The 26,217-nt window shown below is 41.5% G+C and overlaps 2 protein-coding genes across 2 annotated transcripts in view; both read right to left on the bottom strand.

The window, feature by feature from the left end:
• Positions 1-424: 424 nt before the first annotated feature.
• On the bottom strand, positions 425-8,082 carry gxylt1b (glucoside xylosyltransferase 1b). Its single transcript, XM_085436895.1, has 7 exons — positions 7,699-8,082; positions 6,436-6,634; positions 6,163-6,294; positions 5,762-6,013; positions 5,477-5,600; positions 5,188-5,360; positions 425-1,610 (listed from the first exon to the last, which is right to left on the bottom strand). The coding sequence occupies exons 1-7, from the start codon at positions 7,887-7,889 to the stop codon at positions 1,452-1,454; spliced, it is 1,230 nt and encodes a 409-aa protein (XP_085293021.1). The 5' UTR covers positions 7,890-8,082; the 3' UTR covers positions 425-1,451.
• Positions 8,083-10,998: 2,916 nt separating this feature from the next.
• yaf2 (YY1 associated factor 2) overlaps positions 10,999-26,217 on the bottom strand; it is a 16,527-nt gene continuing 1,308 nt past the window's right edge. The window contains exons 2-4 of the mRNA XM_085436821.1: positions 26,184-26,217; positions 13,025-13,180; positions 10,999-12,776 (exon numbers count right to left, since the gene is read on the bottom strand). The exon at positions 26,184-26,217 is cut by the window's right edge and continues 92 nt beyond it. Coding sequence (XP_085292947.1) covers positions 12,524-12,776; positions 13,025-13,180; positions 26,184-26,217 — 443 coding nt within the window. The 3' untranslated portion in view covers positions 10,999-12,523. The remainder of the gene's footprint in view (positions 12,777-13,024; positions 13,181-26,183) is intronic.

The raw sequence follows: 26,217 nt of genomic DNA, 5'->3' as shown, positions 1-26,217 counted from the left end.
ACACAGGTCAATAAAGGTAATTGATAAGCTCTAGGATATATTGTGATAAATGAAGGATATCTCTGGTGCAATAAATCAAACTACCTCTCAGGCTATAAATGGACAACTGTATGCCCCCGCCTAATGGGAATAAGCATAAACTCATCTCCGTATAACAGACAGACATCTATAGAGCTGTATTATTGGGCCATCACTTACACTTTATGAGCACCTCAGATACTGAGGCAGGGCCAGTGCAGCATCTCGGAAGGCCAGTTTATAGATTATTGGCAAGTCCATCGATCTGTCAGAAGAAGCCTTGGAATCACTTTTTCAACTGAGACGGGCAGAGCTGACAAGTGCCTTATACGGCTAAAAATTAAACGTAACATAAGATTCTTGAATTTGTCTTCCTATTAAATAATACCAAGAAACTTACATTCCAGACTCATGAGTTATTTAATATTGCTTTATGGCAGTTTACTTGATATTCTCCCCATCAAAGGGTAAACTTCTTCTACAGGCACTAGTGAGCACATGAAAAACTGCTGCCCTCTAGTGGTCGCAAGCTGAAATGATCTTTATCCATTTTTATTTTGAACATAACAAAACAATGACGCACATTACTGTCACAAAACCGTCACACTCACATACACACTCGCAGTTATAACATTTTAAATTTGAACAATAAAAAAAAAAAAAAAAAAAAAAACACCCAGCAGTGCAAAAACTATTTAAAACAAACAAATACTTTGGCATCAGGAAAGAGCTCACAGCTTATTTGCACATTCACCAGAATTATTTCAGCACAACTATATGCTAATATATATTTAGACAGCTATTTCACCCCATTTTTAAACTCACATTTCCATCATGTGTATACTGACACACGCTTTCAGTACATTGTACGCATTTTTTTTTCTCCATGGTCCTTTCTCATAAATAACTGCTGAGTGGTTTCTGGAAGCTGAACAAAAAAAGAAAAGTGGTCCAGTGCATGTGCCTCTCCAACTGAGCGCTGCAGAAAGCCTTTTTGTCCAGTTTTGATGAGATTATTTTCTCTTGTGGCTCACAAGGTTCAAAATAAATTCTCCAATATGGAATAAAAAAAAAAAAAAAAAATCTTCTGTTCTCAATTTTAAAAATTCATGAAAGGAAAAAAAAAAAAGCGAAGTCCTTGTTTCAATCTGCGGCCAAGATCAGAGCTTTGTTACAAGCCCGTCTGGCCTGTTCTACATTGTAGTCCATTTTAGAGCTTTTGCGTCACTCTTGGTGGTTTACAAGAGCTGAGCAGTCATTAGTCTCAGTCTAAGACTAGCCCAGCTGCCTCAACTCAAGCAGCTGATGACAAAGTTTCACTCATTAGATTTTTTTTGGTGTTTAGGCTTTCAAGATCAGCAGGTACGACTTCAATTCCTTGCAAAAGCTCATCATCCATAAAGCCCGTGTCCCGTCATTGTCCTTCAGGTTCGTCACCGCTCCCGAGTTTTCCTGTTGATCTTTGCCACACTGTTCCTCAGTCTCTTCGTAAAGAGTGTGTGTGATTTACCACAATAAGTGTGTGTCGTTTTTAACAGTTCCTCTTCTAAAGGCTCCAACAAAGACGTCACTGGGTCTGTGCCGAAAGTGTACTGGAACGACAAAACAGGCCTTTCGTTAAGTCTGGCTTTGTGTTTTCAGCTTAACTTTGAGTTCAATTCCAAAGCTTTAATCTGTTTCAGCTTGGACCACGACAAAGAAAAGACGCGTGATATTTCAATCTGCAGTCTGTTCTGTATTCTATGACCTCTCTGCCTGTCCAATCCAATATATGGAAGGCATAAAGCGAGGAGCGCAAACCTCCCTGCATATACAGAAAGCCAGAGGAGGAACGCATGTTTCATTTAATTTCTCCCTCTTGAACAAAAGCCTAAAGAACATAAAAAACACTAAAAACTAAAGAACATTCTCTTTGTGTGAATCAAAGCTCAATATCAAATTTGGCATTTCACATGTAATGGAGACCTTTGTGTCCAACACGCAGGCAAAATAACTTACACTATCCCATTTCTGTTTCTTAAGTATGCTAGTGTCCTTATGGCTCTGCAGTTGGCTCAGAAACGTGAAACGAGAAGCAGCAGAACTGATCAGATTTCCCAAGTGAGCGAGCAAAGTGGTGTGCTGAGCTGAATTTGTGCTCAGAAGATGCGTTTCCTTAGATACATTAAAAACTAAATCAGCTTCAATCATGAGGGACTCCAAATCTGATTGGTCAGCCAGGCTTGCACATAAACCGCTGGGTGTTGATGGGGGTCAGTTTTATGCTATAGGCTTACAATCCAGTAACAGCCAGGGATTAGAGGAAGAATTTCATGTCTTCCCAATAATGAAGGGCCCTTTACAATACTCTGAGGAAATCAATGGGGAATTACCATTTTTTATGCCAGCTCATTTACTGGGTCTGATATTCGGTCACAAAGAGCAAGAGGTTTTTATGAGTGCATACTTATACACACCCGCTGCTCATAAAGTTGCATTTACAGTTGGGTGTATTGATTTTGTGCGGCTGATGGGGCGCTGCTGGTGCGAACACTCCAACTCTAAAAGTGCCACCAGCTGTAAAAATTTAACTGCTGCTTCCTGGGCGCAGCTTTTTTTTGCAGCGGCGGGAGGGAGGAGATGCTTTACGACAGACAGGCCGATGTGCTGTGTTGGAGGCAGGGGCGGGGAGGGGCCGTACCCTCGCTTCTTTGTGTGTGGATGCAGAGCATGGACATTGACTTACACACACCGTCTCCGGTTCATTGGGAATATTAACTGCTAGAATAAAGATCCTGGTTAAAATATTAACCAAAAAAAGGGGGAAAGAAGTAAATCATTAGTTTTAGCATTAGCACAAATGATGCATTCAGGAGCCTTTGTCCTGCTGTGTAGCTGCTTATATATACACGAGTTGCATAACCCAGTGGTTCCTGGGCACAAAATGTGAGAGATGAAAATTGGTCTATTGTAGTAGTCTTGCAGTCATCTCACAATGTGACTGCTGTTATTATTGTCTACGTCTACAAACTCACTCATATTTAGAGGGTATGACGTACGCTCTCATTCTTGCTGCTCCTTCTGAGCCACAGTTTGTCTTGTAAATAACATCCTGAAATTTCAAAGTAAAGGCACCGTCAGAACCTGCCTTTTCTCACCGTTTCCCTAGCGATCATCACTGTGCCTCAGCCCCAAGTCACCTGACTGCACACCTGCTCTGTATTAGTATTCATTCATCATGTGCTGTTCAACCAGAAAAGGGAGTGTGGCACTTCCACTGTGGAGGTTTTGATAAGAAATTTGATAAAAGCTGCCTTGACTGGGGTCGTCTATCCTTGACATCACCGTCCATCAGCACAACCCTGCAGGGATAACGCTGCGCTTCTGCTTTCACAACAGTGACTGTGACAATACATACTTGCATACATTTCTTGGTAAATGCACATGGTACTGTCCTGCTACTATGAAGTGTAGCTGTACAACAAGCTCAAAGCATGAAATGTTTTTTCAGGAACTATTAAACGCACAAGACTAATCCATACTCTTGCATCCTTCTGGCAAACCAGACTTAAATCTATAAAAGTATTGTGCAGAATGAGTGGGTGTCTCCACCTGCACATACAGTGCTGGTTAATGTGTCTACTGCCATAATTGATCCTGTCCTGGAAAGCCACAGTCTTAACTGCAGGCCAAGGATAAGGTATAGATAAGGCATTACGCTGATCTATGTTCAATAGGAAAGCAATGAGGCTCCCAGTGTTGATGGCTTCATTAAGTAAATGCCACTCATGTCGTCAATATCATTACACTGCTGGTAAGCAACCCATAAACATCCTCGTGGGAGAAATTAGCTTTCCTCTAACCTTCTGCCAGTGGTGGAGATTTGTGTCTTCCAATGCAGACAATCTGAAGTCACCAGCACTTTTAGTCTTTAGGGTCAACACCAATCTGAAATCTCATCAAGGAGGGGAACGAATCAGGGCACGAGGTGTGTCTCTGGGTTCAGAGGGGCTATAAAAGGGCTTTCCATCAGACGTTGCGCTAAATTGCAGCTACAATACGTTGAAAAGGTTCAACACATCACTTTTTAAAGCTGGGACACTTTGAAATTAGCTTTTTGCTGCTTTTCATTCTGTCATATGAATGTAAACTTATCCATTTGTCTTCCACTAACAATATCTGTCTTTTGTATTTTTACACACCTGTTGCTTGTGAAGCTCGCACACAAGAATTTCACTCGCATGTACTGTACCAGTGTACCTGCACATGTGATGTGACAATAAAAGTGATTTGATTTTGATTTAAAAAGTATATAATCACTGTGTGTTGTTAAAACCCCTAAAACCATACACACACACACACACACGACTGTCTTTTGCCGTTTCTGTTTCTAGACCCTTTCACGTCTGTCATGTGTGTTCAGGGTGAACATGCTCTCATCTGTGAAATGCACAGGTCGGCAGTGGTGGACCTGCTAATCCTGGTATTCTATGGCAAATGGCACGGCACCGACAGACCAGGCTCATGTTGTTTGGTCAGAGACATTTACACCAGTGGGCTGCTGGAGGTCATTTTGCAGCTCTAGCAGTGCTTATCCCGCTCCTCCTTGCACAAAACAGCAGATACTGGTCCTGTTGATTGATTGATTAAGGGCCTTCTACGGCCCAGTTCATCTCTCCTAGAGTAACCGCCTGTCTCCTAGAATCTTCTCTATGCTCTTGAGAGAGTGCTGGAAGACACAGCAAACCCTCTGGCAAAGGCACCTATTGATGTGCCTTTCTGGAAGAACTGGAATACCTGTGCAACGTCTGTAGGGTCTAGGTATCACCTCAAGCTAGCAGCAGTGACACTGATACTAGCCAAACACAAAACAAGTGAAAGAATATTCAGAAAGGATAAGGAAGGAAAATTATCAGCAGCCTCCACCTGTGAAACCATTTCTTTTCATGGTTGTCTCATTGTTGCTCCTTTTTCATTAACACAAATCAGTTTCAACTGCTTTGTGTTAATGAAAAAGGAGCAATCGACCCCCTCTACTTAACTGACCAGATCAATATCCAGAAGTTTCACTGACATGCTGGTACACTCACATATTTATACCATACCACGATTGTTCCTTTAATTTTTCTGAGCAGCATAAATATCCCAGTAACACTCACATAATCCAAAAACACACCATGGCATGCTGACCTTTTTTATGGCTTCGTAAACAGCCCTGAAAGTAGGCTGTTTGTAGTCGTGGTAAACTCCTCTGTTTCCATGGAGTATGTAGATGCCATCCTCCTCAGCTGAGGCACAGTTGCTGCCATAGATGCAGTGATCCGGGCGATAGTTCCACTGGCACGGAAACTCCAGCAAGGACTCTGCAGACAGAAGCAGATGACAAAGGAGGCACAAACTTGGTATTCTGTACACTTTTACAGATACGATATGCTGTGAATTAGTAACTTAGTGTGTGTCTAAATGCGTGCAGTCATACCAGGGTTATAGTGGAAAATGATATTTAGTAGGTCCTGGTCTCCCCATGTTATGTTCAGTTTATATTTCTGGAGTAGAGGCATCAGGAGCTCTTCCCAGCGCAGCCCCACTGATGTCATGTCATTCTGTCAACACAGACAAGCACACACACACACACAACATGATTATATTTACAGTTTTGGTGCAGGGAGGTTCACACTGGCACTTTCATGGACTTGAGTGCAAATCCACTAGAGAAGGAGGACATCTTGTGGTCACTAAAGGTAATACACCGATACAACCTCACCTTAAAGAACATGCTCCTCATACGTGTCAGATTCATGAGCATGACCCCTGAGTTGATGCCCGTCCTGCCGTAGAACGGGTGACGGGCAAAGCGATTGTACCAGGCGATGCGGGGCTCCTCGTGCTCTGGAGCCATAGCAGCCAGCTGAGAAGAATTAAAGTCAGACAGGAACCTCCACAAGAGGTCCACCGGCTGCAGGAAGAGGATGTCTGAGTCCACATACACAATAGAGTCAACGTCCTCTAAGATGAGCTGGGAAAGGACAAAAGACGGAATATTTGTGATGCTCATGTAAGTGCAGAAAAGCATACTTCACAGACTTGAAGTAATCCAAAATAAAAATCACTACGAATACATTTTTCAACTTCACTCTTCAGAATTAAAATAATATTACAGCCTACAGGTAAGAAGAGTCGCTGTGAAGCGCAGGGTTTGAAGAGTTTCTTCCACTCCGCTGCATTCTCATTGGGGAACCTGATGGAGTAGACTCTGTAGCTGAACCTGTAGAGAATAAAACCAGGCCACGACTGGAACTGGAACACAGATATGAATGCACTGGTTTTGCTACCTGAAGTAATGCACAATATGGCATTCGTAATCATCAGCACTCAACAGAAATGGCTACCAATGTTAGGTTTCATTGTTACGCTTCAAAAGCAAAGTTACCCACTCACAGCTTCAATGAAGCCGGCGTGAAGCTGATCTTCTGCAAAGATGTGCAGATGGAGGCGCTTGACGCTGAAGAGCACAGCAGACTTAATCATGGTGAGCGTCTCCTCCAGCCTCTCCCCGCAGGCCACCACAGCCAAGTGCATGGGAGGTTCAGGCCTGGTACCAGCAGCCTCCTGCTGAGCCTGCTGACGCATGATGTACCTGAGGGAGAAGACGTAATTGGAGGTGCGTTACACTCGGGCAGAGCCACACTCGAGATATTTTGGGCAAGATGATCTGAGTCCTATAACAGTAATAAACTTACCATATAGGAGGCAAGCTAGTATTTATTATATTCCTTTAGTGCAAAGGGTGGAGGATTTGGTGAGTGTGACTTGATCTCTCTAGAGCACTCACACTGTAGTTGTTTTAAGCCATGCCTGTATTTAACTGCACCCAATAATTCTAATCGTGAATAAATCCCCAAAGTAGTCATTTGTCACTACGGTGAAGAACTGTCCCTTTCTTTGTCTTATGTGAAAGAAACTTTTAAATTCTGAACTAAAAAACGTGTTTCAAAATGTATTTTCTAACCCCCTTAATAGAAAATAAAATCTCCCCAAAAATTGTGCTTCAGGCTGGGATACTTAAACCACTACGCTGTACAACAGTATTTGGCGCCCTCTGCTGGATTAAATATGCAAAGACGCTATCTAAAACGTATCCTGAGCCATTTCCCCCCATTATTTTCTGGGTACAAGTAGAAATTGTGATTATTCAGATAAATCTGTGACAGAAAATATCAACACGTTATTCAGATGTTTAATCCATTTAGTATGAAGTACCCACTTTTCTCTTCCTTTACTCTGCCCAAACCTGAACCATAGCAAACACAGCCATGTGTGGACACCATGTTGATTTAAAGCAGCGTGATAAAAACACACATTTAGGCTACGTCAGTTATTTTTGTACTAGCACATTTTTTTAATTCATTTGCCAAAGATATGGCTGTGGGACACACAATGTGTGGTTTACACAGATCCTACATCACTGACATATCGACACATATCTTTTATACATGAGACCTGCACGTTAAAGTGCAAACCTAAGCAGGTACTGTGCAGCATGTCTAAATATTTACTTGTTGAGCTTCCCTATGACCGAGTCGCATTCCTGTAGCCTGAGTGATTACACATGAGTACCTGAGCATGCTTTCTGAGTTTTACAGCTTGTCCCGTGAAGCACAACTACGTTGTTTCGATTTATTAAAACATTGAAAATCCTACCAATTGAACGAGAGTGCGTTTTTATCCGTGACCCCTCGCCTGGCTCCAGACGCTCGCAGTGGGATGAGAATCTTCTTTGCTCCGTTTCTTCTGGCGGCCACGTCCGAGTAAAAGAGCCTGCTGTAAACATACAAGCCCGAAAACACGGCAAACACCATGCACAGCATCAGTGCACGCATGTACCGCCGCATTATACAGTTTCAAAACGCAACTCGGAGCTGAAATCATTACACAGAAACTAGCATTTAATCATAGCCCGCTAAGCTAGACGCCGCGGTAACGCACTTCCGGCGGGGATTTACAAAATTAAACTCATTCCAGCACCAATTACGCCCTCTGGCGGTGGTTTGTTTTGTTTTTCTTTGGGGGGGAGGGGGTGTTGTTGTTTTTATACCTTTAAAGGTTTGTGGAGAACAGTCAAAAGTCTTACTTATCTGACTTTATGCTCATGTTAAGAAAATAAAATAAGAAGACAATATATGATTTGATGTATATAGCAAGACTTTTTATTATTTATTCTGACTCAGTATAATACTATTATTAAAATTAAAAATTCTGAGTGTGTATATATATATATATATGCCATTCTGATCCTTTTATTTATTTACTGGATACTGTGTATGTATAAGGATTTATCTGATCTAACCTGCATAATTTTTTTTTTTAAAGTACACTTAGAAAAATGGGGAAATAGGTAACTTCAGAGCCATCTTGACGAACACAAAGAACAATTCAGAGCACAGTTTCTCTTTATGTCCAACAAAATGACATTCTTCAACTTGGACACAGTAGCTTATTGTCAGAATCTTATTTATTCATGTTTAAATAACTAACTTGAAAGCATGCCTAATAAGACCTCTTGGGAAACAATTTAAGTTGAAAAACTTACACTATGTTTTGAGTGTGCATCACAGCCGATTTCGACACTAAAAACTGGACAAATGTACAAGTCTACAAGTTATACTTTTCTTCTTATGCTGTTTCACTTTCTGTGCTTTGATGCTCCGAAACAGGTCGTGGCTGTCTTTACACTTTTATTTTGAAGGCGGCAGCAACAAACTTCCTTATCTTATCTATGTTTTGTGTGTTTAGTGTTGCAGCTTGCTCAACAGAAGCAGGAGGTCGAGACCCTCATTTGGGGGAAGGGTGGGAGCGAATAGCAGAGTTCTCCCCCATCCCTCCCCCCTCCAGCCCCTGTCTGCAGCAACTTTCCACGGGTCTCACCTCTGAAAAGACTCATTCAGTGTCTTTGATTCAGTGTGGCTTTAAGTGACAAATCATCCTTAGTGATGTGGTTGCAACTGACAACCCTGAATTTCAATTGCATTTTCATTAAGGGACATAAAAGGTCACTTATCTGATGTATATAACAACATCAGAGCTGCTGGTTGTTTAATATTTAAGTCTTGATTTGAATTTTCAAATTAAAAGTGCAGGACTACAATATTGAGTGCTAAGGCAAGCCCCAACATGCCTTTGCCTGCACGCAACAAAGTGACAAATGAGAGCTGTGTACACAAGAAAGCAGCTTTGTGTGTTTGAATTTTGTAATTTTCTTATTCAGACATGTAATAAACAAGTTCACACATTTTAAAACAAATGAGCATGGCAACAAAAAAAAAAAAATCAAAAAACTATATCAATAAGTGACACTAACACATTTAAAGTGTTCCATTGTTGCCACAAGGAGCAAATGTTCATCAGAGCAGCTCTCCCCGGGCTCACACGCCTAGTCCCAGCTAGAGTAGCGAACCTAAGAGGAGACACTCCCGACACACTGAAACAAATACTAACAAACTAAGAGACATAACCTTTCCCACAATATACCAAGACCTTAGTATCATCATGCCATGACAGTTCTCAGAATGCACTCTAAAATAGTGAGTAAAAATCTCAACAATAACACTGGTATGATGGATAATACAACCACATCAAAACATTGTAGTACAATAGTTTAGAAATATCTATTTCATCTGTTTAATTATTCTACATGTTTTATAAGTTATTGTGTGTAGTTAGGTTGATCTATAGTTGTTCTGCTGGGAGTTTTGAATACTCTAAAGCTCTGCCTTTTTTTCCCCCTCTTTTCTTTTTTTTCCTTTTTTGCTACGTCAGTTAAATAAAGTCCATCACACTGCAAGACATCACTCATACAGCTTGTAAAAGTGCAAGTCCACAACTCATTTTCCCCCATTGTACAAGCACAACGCTGCATCCAAAGGGTAGCTGCGGAGCAACATCAGCATCCTCTGGTTCTCCACTGGGATGCTGAACAGCACGTGAGTGAGCAAACTGCGCTTCCTGAGACTCGTATACATCTACTCGCGAGTGTCCGACTGCGGGGAAGAGCGTCGGGCTTAAGTGTGGAGGTGAAGGAGAAGCTGAAGCAGAGATTAACAGGCGAACACAGGTGTCACTTACAGCTTTACCATCTACTGTGTTTAGCTGACAATGTCCCAGTGACACACAGGATCAACCTGGTTTGGAACAGATCTTAAAGAAAATAAAAGCACAGCAAATAAAAGCTTCAAACTGACGATGTGCATCTTGTAAGGCAGCATGCTGAGTGTACATCGGTCTGTGGGTTCATGTGATCGGCGTGATCCAAAAGGAAGTCAGTGACTCGGGACAGGATTTGTTTACTTTATGTAGCCACGATGTGAAAAACAAAAAAAAAAAAAAAAAAAAACAGCAAAGATTCACGCCGACTTTAATCTGGAAGAAGCCTGCGTAATTCTACATGCTGCATTAAGTGATTTTTTTAATAGCTAGAGGGCAAAAATATATCAACTCAATGAATCAGAGCACAGATTCTATTGATTTTAGCTCTGTCAGTAGTTTATTCATCTTGCAGATGTATACTAAGCAGCGAAGGCCTTTCCTTGGATTGGTAAATTTGAGCAACAAGAGTCCAATTTTTATTCGTCTCATAGCCCAGATATGGTCTGCTGCTACCAATCACTGTGACAATAGGTGGTTGGTGTAGGCATCATTTATGTAAAGGTCATAAAAATACAAACATAAAAGCTATATGATGTTGCAGAACTGATAAATATCTGTAGTCAGTTTTGTCAGTTTTCTACATGAAAGTCTAGCTCACAATTGAACATGAGGTTGCTGTCTGGGCAGAATACATGATGCCTGCTGACTTGTGGTGAACTGACCCAAAAAAAATGACCTGCACTGTTCTTACACTGGGAGCAATAATACATAACATGGATTTTGTACTAGGAAGCTGGCATTTAAAGGCTGCTTTATGCGCCATCAACCTTCCTGGGAACTGGCATTACTAAGTAGAGGTTTGCAAGGTAACATAGAACAAAATTGGCAGCTGGGGTACATGTATGCTAAAATTACTTAGTAGTGTGTTTATATATAAAAAGATCACTTAATACAAGTTCAGGCTTGTGGTAGCTACTGCCTGAATTGAATGACACAAAGACCAGCTGATTGCATTTGAAAGTTAGTGAAGGGTGACTAATTAAAGGACAAAGAAAGCCATAATAAACTTTTTTTTATGATCACATGTCTAGAACAGCTTCAGTGCACCTGGGCAGAATTCTCCAAGGTATTTGCTCCCTTGGTTATTTGAAAATGGTGAAATCTCCTATATACATGTTCAGAAAATTTCAGGCATGGTGATTGTGAAGGTCACAGAATATGATTCTGATCATTTTCATAACAAATTAATTCAGTGCTCTACAATGGAGGCACTCATGCCAGAAGAGTACGCTCCCATCAGAGAAATGGTTCATCACAAGATAAAGGTGACATCTTTGCACTTGTTCCCCTGACCTTTTCTTCTAATCAGACAACTGCACCCAAACCATGTCAGCCAGATGTAACAGAGCCAACACTGTCCTCGCTGTAACCGTCAGTGGGACAGATTCGATTCTATTCTATTGCTGACTGTGGCACAAACTTAAAGACAGGATTTTCCTTCATACTGTGTCTTCCTGCCAGGGGATATAACGGACTTTCAGTAACCAATGGGCTTCAATCACTATGCAAAAACAACAAAAACAACAAAAAAACAACAAAAAGTGGCAGAGGGAGTGCCACCACTGTGCTGTGTTTAAAAAAGAAAATCATTACAGCAGAGGCAGTCTAACAGGGGAAGCTTAAGAGTATCAAGATCAGGTTAAAGGTTCAGTGTGGGGACACTGATGTTCGGGTTTATAACAGGTAGGTAATGAATTCAGGCAGAGGCAGAATATTCCACACGGGGAAAGAAAAAGTCCCTCTGCCATCCACTGATGTTGATGATGATTATGAAGATGAAAGCAAGGACAGGGATCCACATTTCATAGGGAAAAAAGACAAATCATGGAGGTTAGGTGCACGTGGAGGAAAACCTAAAGCATGAGGATCCAGCACTCTATCCAAAACTTTGTTTCTCCTGTCAGTTCTGAAGAAGTTCCTCATCAGTCTGTGAGTAAATATTCCAGGAGCAAGCTTTTAGACAGTGTGCTGCTTACTTACAACTACACAAAAAATAATTCCAACCTACCAAGTAGACTACTAAAACCCTTCCAAGATTTAGCAAAAGTCGTATTGCTTTCTAAATGCACAATTCCACTGCTGTAGAAAATCCGCTAACTGATCAAACTCGCCAAATCTGATGTGTCCTTGCAGCAAAAAAATTTCTAATAAAAACAAAAAATTTTAAAGAAAAAAAAAAAAAACAAACAGGAGAAAAAGAAAAGTTTTATTCATTATCGTGCAGCTCTAATGTAGAGGCAGGATACTCCTCTAGTGACTTGTGGACTTGCAGATGAGACGTTGATGGAGGCGGGGTGGAGGGAAAGGTTTCAAGGAGGCTGACTCAGTGAGACTCTCCGTTGACCGAGCTCCCCTCTCCTCTGGGTGAGGAAGAGCGGGAAAGGCCCTTCTCTGTGTTTTCTGAGCTAGAGCCGTTCTGGCTGTGGTGGTCGGCCGATGACACGGAGCTGGAGGAAGTGGCCGAGGTGGCTGAGGGCTTGGCCTTCTCCTTAAAGTCCGTTATGATGACTGTCAGGTCCCCAACCGTCACCTCCAAGTGCTGGGCGCTGCTGCGATCGATGTTTTTTAGTCTTGGCCTGATGAGTGAGTGGAAAAGACCATTAAGCATACAAGGCTATTTTTAAAAATCCTGCATAAAGAGAGTCTTCCTGGTGCTGCTTTGAAATATACTCCTGGTGTCTCACACTTCCCACTTCCTGAAATTCTTTACGAAACATGACAGCCTAACTCCAGGTGGCAACATAAACAGTTTTTGCACTTTTCCATGTTTATTCATGAATCCCTCTAATATCTGACTCTGCCAACCTGGCATCAGCTCGCTTACCTCATCTTCTTGTGGCTGTTCTTCTTAAGCGGCGGCTCTCTGTCGCTCTTCTCCTTCTCGACTCTCTCCTTCTTTTCCTTTTTGGGCTGTGAGGGCAGCACAAACTGCTGCGTTACCTGCTGCTGAGAAACTAGCTGGGATACGGGACGTGGCTTCCTGATCCAGGAGGGAGGAGTGTCGAAAAGGGGATGAAGGGAAAAAGACGGAGAGGGAGAGACAAAGGGAGAGACGGAGAGAGGCAGATTAATGAGAGGGAAAAGCACAATGAACACATGGCTTTGTGCTAGCCTACCACTATAATCAAGAGCCAATGATCACTGCCAGTGCTGGTTAGGATGGTGCTGCTCAAGTGCTCTTAACACTGGCAACACACGCTGAGTGCATTTAAAATAAAACCCGGAGTTCAGCCATCTGTGAGATGTGGAGTGTACCTGTGCAGGCTTGTTTTTAGCACTCACAAGACAAGATCAGTTGTGGTAAATACACAGGTGCAGTAGGAATTAGAAGTGTGCAAAACATACTGAATATAAAATATTTAGCAGATTAATCATCTGCGGAAATAATAGTTAGGCTTACTTTTGAATGTCACTGCAACTAACTGACTACAACATGGTAAATGGTCAGTATTTGTATAGCGCTTTACTTAGTCCCTAAGGATCCCAAAGCGCTTTACACTACATTCAGTCATCCACCCATTCACACACTGGTGATGGCAAGCTACATTGTAGCCACAGCTACAATGTAAAATCCTGCTTTGATATTAATAGGTGTGTTCGCCACACATTCTTTACTCAGGTAGGCGTCTGTAAGACAGAATGACACCATCCATGATCCCCCCGCTCTTATGTTGAACATGCAGTCATTGTTAACCAGTAATCGCTTTAAATGCTTTATGTACACTGCAGTGATGATACTTGTCTGTGCACGGCATTAGCTGCGATGATGTGAATACGCCCTCCATGTCTGCTCGAGTACAATTATGCTTTTCATTGTGGCCTTTCAAGAACTGGGCACCATTTTTTGGGACTTAAAATAGAATAACTTAACTGTAGTTTGTTCTCGATGCAAAGCAAGTGCCGAGTTGTTGATGTGAGGGGATGTTCCTGAGAAGCATGGATAATATACCTTCACACACAGGTTCCACAAATCGCTGAAGACAGAGCCAATGTGATATTAAATGGTCCTCCTCACATTCATACCTCCATCTTTCATGAGGGTGTAATGTCTCAGAAATAATGTATTATGCAACTGGTTGGCTACAGGAGCATGCATTAGGACTGTGATCGTATTTCTGAGCAGGACTCTGTATGTGTGTGTATTTTGGAGCTTGCCAAGAGCCCTAGCCTGAGAGGGAAGTGTGCTGAAAAGGCCATCTGTTGGGGCGGTCTACACATCTAGTGCCTTTATTAATTGCATGCACACACAAATGAATTACACACAGTATGAATGCATGCATGTCCATATACTACACTGCATGTTGTATAGAAAACAAAAGCGATTCTAGAAGAAAATGTATGTTTGCTTTTATATACAGTGCAACAGCATCCAGTGATGTACATTAAAGCATAGCATGTATAATTATATTTTTAACATTAAACCCTAAGCAGAACAATAGCTACAGATTGGTAACATGTAATATTTGTCGTAATGACTGATGCTGGCTTATTGGACTATATGATGTCAAGTGTGTCAGTAGTTGAGGTTTCATTTATTCAATTTTGCACAGGTTAATTGTGTCACAAAGAGCTTAAAAAAAGCTCCAGTTACTGTTTCATTTGAAGATATTTTGTTGTATCTATGAATGCTTCTGAAATAAAGTAGATTTGGTAGAATTTATCATGAGTCACAATGATTAGCTCCGGTGGCTGTGTCAGAGCCAGCACGTGATGTTGCCTGTAGCATTTCAGGGGTGACTTGTCAGTGCTGCTGCTCCCCTGCATTGCTGTGGGCCGTTTCATCACCTTCACAGCATTCACCTACAGGCTCCAGAGGGTATTTACTTATTGCTCTCCGATTCTATATGTCACAGATTTGTGGTTAGTAGCACTGGAAAGTTGAAAATGCTGATTACCTTATGGTATTTTTCTCATGTGGACGAACCTGTGCCTTATTACATTTAAGATGTGCTGCAATTACAAAATATTAGCTTCATGAAATTTCATTTTAAAAAAAGAAAAGAAAAACAAAGAATTCCATTAGAACTTCTAATACAACTTTACGGTGTCTTTCAAGTGTATGACACCTGATCCCAGATTAGTCTGACCACTGTGACTTGTTGTGCAGAAAATAGTTGCACATTTTTTCCAAAGTGAGCCCTGGTGGCCCATTTAGCCTCAGTTAAAGGTTTTTCTACCTCAAATTCCACATGGATATACATACACAGAAGCTCCTGTCTTTTTCTGAGGGCAAAGATGTTGTTGAGCAATTCTGGGATGACCTAAATTGGGGCCAAGCTTCAAAGACTCTCTCCCACAGACATTTTTTTTTAAACTTAGCTTTCACTGCCTTCACATAACTTGCAGTGATGCTAGCAAGTCTAAAGTAAAATGCAAATGGGTCTCTTGGCCTACATAACTGTCTAATAGGGAGGAGATGTAGAGATTCTCTAATATGTCTGTCTTGTCAGCAAGATGCTGCAGAAGTGCTGACTCCTTTTTAAATAAAGACAAAGGCCTCTCAGAGTCCTCTGTTCCTAGTTCGAGTAATTTGCTGCTCTCCTTGACATCTTTTTGTTTAATAGTCCTACAGCAACTAAACAGCATCTGGTGGTCTGAATGTACAAACATACACACAAAACAGCAACGGTCACAAAAGGATCAGCTGTCCCGCCCTCAGGACAAACGTTATCAGCTTCCAGAACTAAAAACTCATCTGGCTGCGTCATTCATAATATCCTTAGGCTTTTGTTTGATGAATTTAGTTTAGAACGTCATTGTGCACTTTGTGTGATTTACTGTATGCAAGTAATTAATTCCTCCTCTCATTAATGCAGTGAGTGAGTGATGGTTTTGCTTGAAATGTAATCTCCCCTCAGCCTAAAATGTTTTAGATTGAAAGCCTGGATGTGCCAGAGGGCAAGTGAGGCCACGTCTAAATACATACAGCCAACCTCCCTCCATGTATTACAGTGGAGTTGATTCTCACTAATAGAACCAGCTCAATAACCAGGAGGTGAAAGAGGAGATAGACAACCCAATATTATGGGGAGGCAAAGCGGCAGGTCTAAACAGAGCTGCCTCTGTTAACCCAATCAAATGGTGTTTATCTCTGCACTTAGGCCCTCACTGCTAGCCTCCCTTTGGGCACCGAGTGTGGGTTTGTGTATGTGTGTGTATTGATTCCAAAATAATTTCTGTCCCGAACGTAACGGTCTATTCTTTCAGACATTAATACTGCGTGTTGGAACCTCTGTTCCTGTCGATATCTGCTTCACTCATTCTGCTACAGCTAATGGAGTCCCACAATGGGAAATTAGGACATTACAGGGGGAGGCTTAAACATAGCAAATTGTATTTCCTTCAAAGAGGAGAGTACAGCAAACACACAAAGCCTTGGTTTCAATTCACAGAAAGTGATCAGCCAGTTTATTGTTACATTTATTATCTTTGCCTTCACTTGTTCTTTTTCACAGATTCTTCTTCTGCAATGTTTTATTTGTAGAACATGAGTGCAACACTATGTTAAACAAATGACCAATAGGGGGTCAACTTGAACTAATACTATTACTAATAACTAATAATAATATTTTATACTCAGATAAGCAATGATTAAAAACAGTTCCAAACCTAATTTGTTCCTACTTTACTGGTTGGTACTTATTAGCATGTATGTGGGATTCACAATTAAAATTTATAGACATAGCCTTCTAACCTAGCTTTCTAAGGCCTCGGTCATCCTGTCCTATAGTGGGCTAGAGTCAGCAACCCCCTGGCAAGTGCTGGTTGCTAAGGAAAATGTATATTCCACAACTAGTTAACGAGTGGCTGCTGACTGACACTGGGTGAAAACAGATTACTGTGGTATGCAAACACTGAAACTTGAAAAAGCGCATCACAAAACAGAAATGTGTAACATTAATTTGCCTTCGAGGAATAACTTGGTCATTACTATTGCAACCAACATGCTTCAAAAGGCACAAGTTTTCCCTTAAAGGTTCCCGTTTCCAGTTTGCATTGCACTTTACTTGGTAAGTAGTTGGCGAGTGTTTGCAGACAAGTCGGCATCTTCGATACAAACTATGGAAAACCGTGGCAACCTGCTAACAACCGAAGCAATCACAACGAGGTCTTTGTAACCAATTTCAAAACCTAAAGAAACCACTTGCCAAATGGTCCCATAATACACACTTTTCTCTAGTGATAGTTTCCAGGGGGGTCACTGACTGGTTTCCAAGCCTGTGTGACTGGAGCTTTAGTAATCGATTTAACACCGGCTAGGAGCAATGTCCAACAACACTCACAAGTAGTCCAGGAATACACATTTTTCCCCTCACGACTGGTGACTGACAGATGGTTCCTAAGCGGTCTCTACGTCTGTGTGACTAAGGCCTTATTCAATCACAGCCAGGAAAGTCTGAAACTTCAAGAAGCCAAGTTTCCTTGAGAAAGACTTTGAATCTTCCAGTTAACAAAATCATTCTTTTGACAGCCAAGAAGGCTAGTCCTGCCATCTTTATGTCCTTTTTCAGTGTAACTGTGCAGTCTTTACTAACACTAACACAATAACAACAACAGGACAAAAGAGAGAGAGATGTATAGTCATCCATTCTGTAAGTCGATAAAACATTTCTGGGCAAAAGGACTTGACTTCACGGCGATGTCACAGCACACAATCCACAACAATGCCAGCACAGATCTGAAAAGCTTTTTTTTTTTTTGTAAGGGTAACACAAGTTCTAACTTTTTCAACTCGTTAAGGCGGTTTTAAAAGAAAAAAAGAAAGAAATATCTGCAGATGAATGTACTGTATTGTAGTTTATGTTGTTGTGTTTCTTGTTGATACAGCTGTTCTTTTTCTTTTTTGGCCTCTCTTGTGTGAAACAAAATAAACACAAACCTCGCTCTCAATCTCACAACCTTAAAGTTTAATCGTGAACTGGAGGCAAAGTTAGTTTATTCTGCAGAAACTGAGCTGAAAAAAAAATGTTGCCACTGATCCCTTATGCTTACTTCAGTGACAGGGGAACTCTAGCTGACCCTTTTCCAAATATGTCTCGCGCGCGCACACACACACACACACACACACACACACACACACACCCACACACACACACACACTCCTCTATCCTCTCACTTTTTTTCCCCTCCCTCCTCCTGATGCACTCGGTGACCTCCCACTCGTTCACTGCTGCCCTGGGCTTAAGAAAATATCACACAAGGATTCAAAAATGGGAGAAAAACTCTGATGTCAGCAAGTCATAAGCTGGCATAATTTTTTCTAATTAACTTCTATTTTCTGCCACAATGGACAACTGGGTTATCACCAGTACTGCTGAAACAACATGGATAGTGTTTAAGAGCACTAATCATTTAACACATCTTAGCAGAACAAAGGCAACGATTGGTATTAAACTCCTTCACACAGAATCACCTTTAACAGTTTTGAATAACTACTCGTTTCTTGTTTGCTGGAACTCAAACTGTATATGGTAAATGGCCTGCATTTGTATAGTGCTTTTCTAGTCCATAGGACCCCAAAGCACTTTACACTACATTCAGTCATTCACCCATTCACACACACATTCACACATGTATATGGCCCCAGGTGGTTTCATGTGATTAAATGTGACCTCAGTGGAATGCACATCATACCACAGAGTTGCTACACTGAGAGAACAATGAAACGGCAACATTTCATAAGCAGGGCTGTGCCGTATCATGCCATCTGCAATAATACCAATATAAATTTTTTATGCGATATAAAATAATATCACAATATCATTGCTATAGCAACATGCCTTTACGTTCCCAACACATAACAGTGAGAGAAACCCAGACATGTCTGAGAGGAAGAGTGGTGTGTCAACCTCTGATGGTGATTTAGTAACTAATAGGGTTGCCACAAACGATTATTTTGATAGTCGACTAGGCGGCGATTATTTTTGTGATTAGTCGACTAATCAGATCATGCATCCATTTAACGTAAAACATACCGCTTATTGCACCAGCATGCATCTGCTCTTATATAACAATCATTAGCTTACAGCTTTAAGTGTTTAAGGTATGTGCTAACTAAAAATAAAGACAAGATGATAGTTTATTAAATTTTAATGAAATTTGCAGATTGTTTCGGTGAAGTTTAATAAACTCCTTGCTATCTAAAATATAACAGGACACCGGAGTAAATTCTGGAGCATCTCACACTTCTGATGATCAGCTGTCTGCTTGATGTTTATTCAGCTGTGTAAAAACTATAACTTTAATCTCAGCCAAACCGATTTACTCAGGAACAAATAAAATACTAAAAAAAGCCAAACTATAACATTTTTAAGTTATCTAAGTGACTTATATATCATGTTTAACCTGAGTAGCGAAAGACGGTGGTGGGTTTGAAAGCGATTTGCTGGGAGTCCGGTGATCTCACCGGCTCTAGTGAGCCTTGCCCCAGGCTAACTATCGAGCTGGTGCGTAACAAGACGCCTCTGAAAACGTCGGAGCGCTTTTGAAAATATGTGGTGTCTTGATAAACTGAGCAGATATTTGAAGTTTACACAGTTACATTCTAGCCTGAAAATATGTAAAACATTTATTTTGTGACCCAGAAAGAATAATAACAGTAATATTAAAACTAACCAGCTGCCGCCATTGTTGGAAACTGAGCAGGGCCACGATGGGCTGCGCTATGAATTCTGGGACACACACACGTGGCAGCCCTAGTAACTAAGAGTGATACTTTAACAACCTCCAACAAAGCACAAGACTTTGTAAATCTATACAGAAAAAATGTTCTTGTTTTGCCACTTGAGGCGACCTGAGGCTTCGTAGCCTGGTTGTGTAGTTCAACCAGGCTACGAAGGAGGAAATACTAGCAGCTGGTGATGCACGACCCAAAAGTAAGCAAATGATTCAACCAAGCATCACTAACTGCATTCACTATCAGCACTCCATATGACAGGAAGAGCAAACGGTAGATGGAAATTATTAATGTGGTTAGATGGTATATGGCAAAGCAGGGCTTTAAGCAGCTGGTTAAAAAGCTCAACTAGAGATACAAAATCCCAGATTGAAAAATATTTTCTGTTTTATTATATGACAATATTAGCAAGCTCCTTACAAGTTACAAGGTTAAGCTACTTTGTTATTACTTGTATGCTTACATTTGGTATGCTGTGGCAGTTGATATAATGCCGTGCTTTTGCACTATAATTCTCCTGGGATGTTGTTTCAGTATTTCGAATTAAGAAGTCTGTCATCAATAACAGTAGCTCGCTGCAAAACAGCTTCATTTTTGTTGCACTAATAAATTCTGCTGCCTGCAAGTATTGATAAAATGTTCAGAATATTTTTTTTCTATATCGTTGAAAATGTTGTTATTGCAAGTTTTCTTGAAATATAACCCTACTCAACCCAACGGTTGGCAGATATGGAGTAAACAATTATTTCACTTGTAGATTAATCTGTGGATTCTTTTTGATTAACAGTGCCTGAAAGTACAGCAATGGTGAAAAATGTCTGCGAAAAATATTATAATATTCTTTGAATCTCTGACAAGTCCAAAAATATTTTTTCATTATATAAATAAAGAAACACGATCAAGGGAACTGCTGAGGCTCTAAACTAAAAACTTGGTTCCAGCTTTGTGACGATGTATTTTAAGTTATTGCTAGTATCGTTTCGGGAACTTATCTATCAATATGCGTTCCAAAAATATCCCTGTCGACTATCGATCTAAATCCTATCAGAGTCCAGTATCCTAAATATCAATTGGAAGTGGAAGTGTCAAACACTCAGTGGTTCGGGCTATTTGTATTATCGCCATACATCATAAGCTAGGGATGTGTGCGACTATACAACCAAGCAACCAAAGCAATGTATAACCAGAATGTAAAAAAACAAGAAAAGTCCTGCGCATTTCAGAAAAATTTGAAACGTGATTTGATTAATGACAAACATGACTAATAACTATTTCATATAACTCTTAAAATACACATGCAATATATGTTAGGCCAATGTTAGCTTTATCCATTTCAAGCACTCAGTTTTAAATGTTTTGCGAAGGGTTTCTGTATGTTAGACGACTTGACCAGTCTAATTTTTTCTCTCATTTAAATGACTGGTAAATTAATCACCAGGTACATAACTAGTATATGCAAACCATCAGCAGAGCACATGTGCCATCACTTTTTAGTGGCTATGCAGTGCATGTTCAGCCTATGGCAGAGTGAGTCACAAGCAAAACAAGGCGTCGCGCTTGTGTTTCAGGATTGTGCTCTATATAGATTTGTTTTGTTAAAATATTGAACTTCTAATGAGTGGCTCCCAAAACACAGTACAGAATTCTGCAGATGTTTGGACTGCATGCTGTCATTTATCGGGTACACAATGTGATGAGCAAACAGCCAACAGGACAGCTGATGGACTGCAAATAAGCATCAGAGCGTGCTCCTATAAACAACTTTCATCTCGCTGTTCTGTGATGATTGTGAGATCATTGTCATATAGCTTATTTTATGCCCTGTTGAACACTCAATCCAGGTGTAGGTGTGTGTCTGTTTCAAATTTTCTATCAGCAGGTTGTATGTTGCTCCTGGGAGCTCCTCCAAACCTGATGATTAATGTCTTTCCCTGCCAGTACATGCTACCACTGTGTGTGTGTTCGTGTGTGTGGAACAGAGAGGGAGACAGATGGCCCTCCACGTCCTGTGGTTTATGACACCTTCTCCAGCCTGCTAGCCACACTACGCTACATTGTCCTCTCACACAAACGCCTGCCTGCACAAACACACAGAGCAGTATGTCATGCATCAGTGTCACCGCAGTAATTACAGGCTTATCACGTAGCCATAATCTTGAGCCACAATGACGTGATAACAGCCAGCTTCATTGTCCGTGGTGTGCACTCGGTGTTTGTATGCTATGTAAGCACTAATACCAGTAACCCACACAGCTGAGCCAACTGTGTCACTTATTAGAGGAAGTAATCATTCAAATGGGATTACAAGACATTGATTGTTGCTATATAGTGTTTCATACGCCAAGTTAAAAATTCAATTTACAGCCAGTCATCATAGTTGTATGAATACCAGCTCATAAAGCTGTGCTCATCTGTTGATGCCTGTTCTAATGATCTCATCTGACTTAGTCACTTGTGATCCAACGGCTATTCTGAACTCAAAGGATGCACACAACCAAAAATACCTGGATGCATTTCGTAACATTTTCCTGGGATGACTCAGTGTTACGGATCAAAGGAAAACAATGAAAGCAAACCCTGAAACCATTTCATTCTTAGCACTTAACTGCAATGGAAACACATGACTCGAGTGTGTTGCTCTTTGCTAGTTACACAGTTTGTCTGTTTATACAGAGAAATGCAATATAGCAAAAAGGGTTGTCCTCACTGTTTGTCTATAAAGTCTGTAAAAAAGCCATATTGTATGTATACTTAAAACTAGTCATATCGAGAGCTGGATTTTCACAGTGAGTGAATCAGCCACATTCGAGCCAAATGCACATTTTGAGCTCAGTGTTTAGTAATGTGGACTGCACATAAACTGTGAGTGTGAGCTTTTGTGGGGGGGGGGGGTTGATAAAACAACATCTAAAAACACACAAAACACAGTCAAATGCTGACAGGCTCCCAACCAGCCAGAATGGTTTGCACTTGTTTAGGTGGAGCAGGCAAAACCCTGCACATCAGTCATTCTGTCACCGACAGACGCCCCAGGTTAAGTTCAATGCCTGGGAAGACACAGAAAGGGGGAGACACAACGCCAGTCGCCAAGAGAAAGAGGAGATAAGCATAGGGAGAGGGTGAACACAAACAGGAGCTAACTAATAGGAAGCATGATCGAAGTGGCTGTCATAAATAGAGAAATATGTAGAAATATAATGCTGCCAAACAGGCTCCTGAACATGGAGCATTTCCCCAGCAGCTCTGATTTGTTGGAGCTCTGCTCATTGAACAGATGCAGGTGTGGATGTGAGGGAAGGTCACACACTGCTCTATTACACCCAGCTGAAATTGGCTAAGGACGATGTTTCGGTTAAACAGCTGTCTTTCAGCACCACTTCACATGACATTTTAAGACTTTTATTCCAAACAGCAGCAAGGAAAATTACAGCTGAAACAAATCTTAGCTTTCACTGCATTCCTCAAGGATTAGGATAATACAGGACAAGTCATGACAGACACGATGTGAGACCCTAAAATGCCTTGCTCAGGGACCATGCAGGAATCAAATCTGTGATCTTGTACTACATTATCAAACAGTCTATTTTCTACTAATGCTGTGCCAAACCTGGTGCTTTCTATGAGAGCCAATACACAGTATTACTAGCAGAAGTTGGGTTACATCTGCCAAACATTGGTAAATTTGTTACAGCAGCCCCTCCCCACAAGCACTGACAACTTTGGGAGAAGCAATTTTGTGGTGCTGTGATTCTAAATTGGGCAATGGCACTGCACAGGTGAAAAAGGGGTGTAAGACACTTCGATCGATCAGGCTTGTTTTCAAAGTGTGGGACTCAGTCAAAAGAGTTTTGGGAAGATAAAATGGTTCTCTGAAGTACAGTAATGAGATTGCATGATACGTTGTGATCCCAAAGCTCTCCAAGTCTGCCCTAATTAAACGTTGTAAGCTCGCAGCTTGTCGTAAAGAGCAACACACTGTATTTTTCCACATTAATCAGCGCAAATGACTCCATCATGTTTTGAGCGAGCGTGCACTTTCTCTTGTGCTTTACAAAAACGCAGGCCCTACTTTTTGTTCCTCCAAATTTCACTTCCTCCTCGCAGTACGGGTTTTTGAGCTGCCGACAGAATTAAAAGAACGTCAGCCAGTTCCCACTTTGTCAAAGTGTCTCGCTCTTCCATTTACTCGACCTCCTCCGATAAGCGAGACCAATTCTGCTGATGTATCCCTGTCTGCAGTCTCAAACTCACAGCCTCAACAACGTGCTTTCAATCAGCCCCGCTGGCTTTGGGCCCCTGCAGTAGATCATCTCTCCACATCACAGGGATTGAGGCGGCAAGATCTGCTAAAGCTTGCCTTCATAAAACATTTATTTTACCTCTTGACGGCAACACGCAAACACTCCTCAGCCTAAATTATTTCCACCTCGTCCTAAAACATTCTCTTTTTGTACCAGTCACTGCCTCGACTCCTTGCCAAAAACCACATAAATCCAGTTGAGCAAAGTGCCATTTTATGTGTTAGGTTACTGCCAGGCTGATTTAAGCCATCCCCACAGAACTCACATTGGCTGTGTCCTTCAGGCTGCAGGACACTTCCTCTAACCACTGGACACTCCACGCCTCTGCTGAGCATTAATTCATTTACTCCACAGCAATAGCTCAGTCATGCTTGTTTAGCAACCAGCAAGGGAATTTGCTGTGCCCCGCATTCATATTCTGCGTGTTGTTTGCCCTTTAGCACCTTGGGTTTGCTCGCCGAGAAATCCACTTGTCTGTTGTGTTTGGTCATTAACAGCTGCGACCACCTGTGTGGCCATTTTGCTGCAGCATTAGCCCATGTTTGGCTCACATGCACGTGTGTGGCGGGTACATGACCGCACTAATGCTACTACAACATTTGCGTAGCACTGCAGTTGGGAAGACAGAAGGTTATTAACATTAAATAAGACCTTCTCACGGACATTTTCTAAATTTGTCGCCTGGGTATCAGGGGTGCAAGTGAGGAATTCTCGCTCTTGTGTCCTTGCCAACTTTGGGGAAAAAAAAAAAGTCCAGATGGGGAAGACAAAGGACGCTTTTGGTGACATGAGGAATCAGACAGGTTCTTGGCAAAGCTGCAAACACACCAATCTCAATGGAGTGTCCTCTAAACAATCAACTCTCAGTAGCAATAAGCTGGACCCAATGATAATAGCATGTCTGCTCCTCATTCCCTCTGTGAGCAGCAGCTCTGCACTTTGACTGCATGTTTATGGGTGTGCATTTGCGAACAAATATGTATGCGGTCATGAGTACAATTTGCATGTTGAGTGCATCTGTACTCAGTGTGTGTGTGTGTGTGTCTCTGATGACAGCAGGCTGATTAAGCTGTTGCATAGTAATGAGCTATGGCTGTCTGTCTGGCAGCTGCTCTGACAACCTCTTTTCACAACTAGCACTCCCACACACACACAGAAAAAGACAGAGAAATAAACGCGGGCATTTCAGTAACACACAGAAGAAACACTCTCATGAAAAGGCATCAAAGCTGACAAGAGCACTGAAGCATTGTTGTTTATGTTGTAGTTTAATCACTGGGAAAGTCACGCTAATGCAGGAGAGGATAATTATGAAGCATTAAAGAGGGAGATCATGTAACAATGCACAGCTTCCCTATAGCCACAGCTAAACAGCTACACTTCCTCTCCTTCACTCTTTGTTGTGTTTTCCTCCTGATAATGAGTGTCACTGAGGAATAACAGCCATTTCCTGCTTCAAATCACTGATGTCAGGGGGAAGTAGCAGCCACAGGCACAGAGGGCAGCTGTGTGTGTGCGCGCACGCACCTTCGTGCTGTGCATTTGTACGCTTGAGTACCTGTGAGCGAGGTCATGTGCATGCCTATAAGAGGTCTCTTACAAATATCTGCAGGGCAGTGAAATGGATGTGTGTGCTTAAGGAACAAGCTATCCCTCTTCCCTCAGTTCACTGAGGTCAGTGTCAGCTGGCAGGAACATGGAGACTAATGCACTGCTTAGAGGAGACGTGAAAGGGTGCAATTAGTAAATAAACATACTGACTTTACGGATCTTCCTTTCACAGAAAACACACCAAATTGAATAACACAAAAAAGAGGAAAAAAAAGAGGATACTTTGTTTATGTTTACTCTGAATTGTGTAGTAAGGGTTCAAAATCCACACAATTGTCAGTTAACATGGCCAGCCCCTCCATTCCCAAAGGACCCTACACCACCCCACCCCTCACACCCCCAGCGGGGCCCCACTAATGTAAAACACACCAAAGGTAATGTATATCCATCCTTACCTTGTTGATGTCCCCTTCCTGACATCACACATCA

Source organism: Copadichromis virginalis, linkage group LG17, assembly GCF_057382275.1.
Source record: "Copadichromis virginalis isolate Kocher_CV1m ecotype Utaka linkage group LG17, C_Virginalis_male_GT1.1, whole genome shotgun sequence".
Lineage (NCBI taxonomy): Eukaryota > Metazoa > Chordata > Actinopteri > Cichliformes > Cichlidae > Copadichromis > Copadichromis virginalis.
The sequence above is the reverse complement of the archived record's forward strand: the minus strand, read 5'-3'. Positions and strand labels throughout refer to the sequence as shown.

What these genes read in the sequence shown, in the direction of transcription:
- gxylt1b (XM_085436895.1), bottom strand. Translation starts at nt 7,889, where the DNA reads ATGCGGCGGTACATGCGTGCACTGATGCTGTGCATGGTGTTTGCCGTG. An exon ending in ACGCCGGCTTCATTGAAGCT is followed by an intron (nt 6,295 to 6,435) that starts GTGAGTGGGTAA and finishes TCTGTGTTCCAG; the next exon opens with TTCCAGTCGTGGCCTGGTTT. An exon ending in TTTACGAAGCCATAAAAAAG is followed by an intron (nt 1,611 to 5,187) that starts GTCAGCATGCCA and finishes TTGTCGTTCCAG; the next exon opens with TACACTTTCGGCACAGACCC.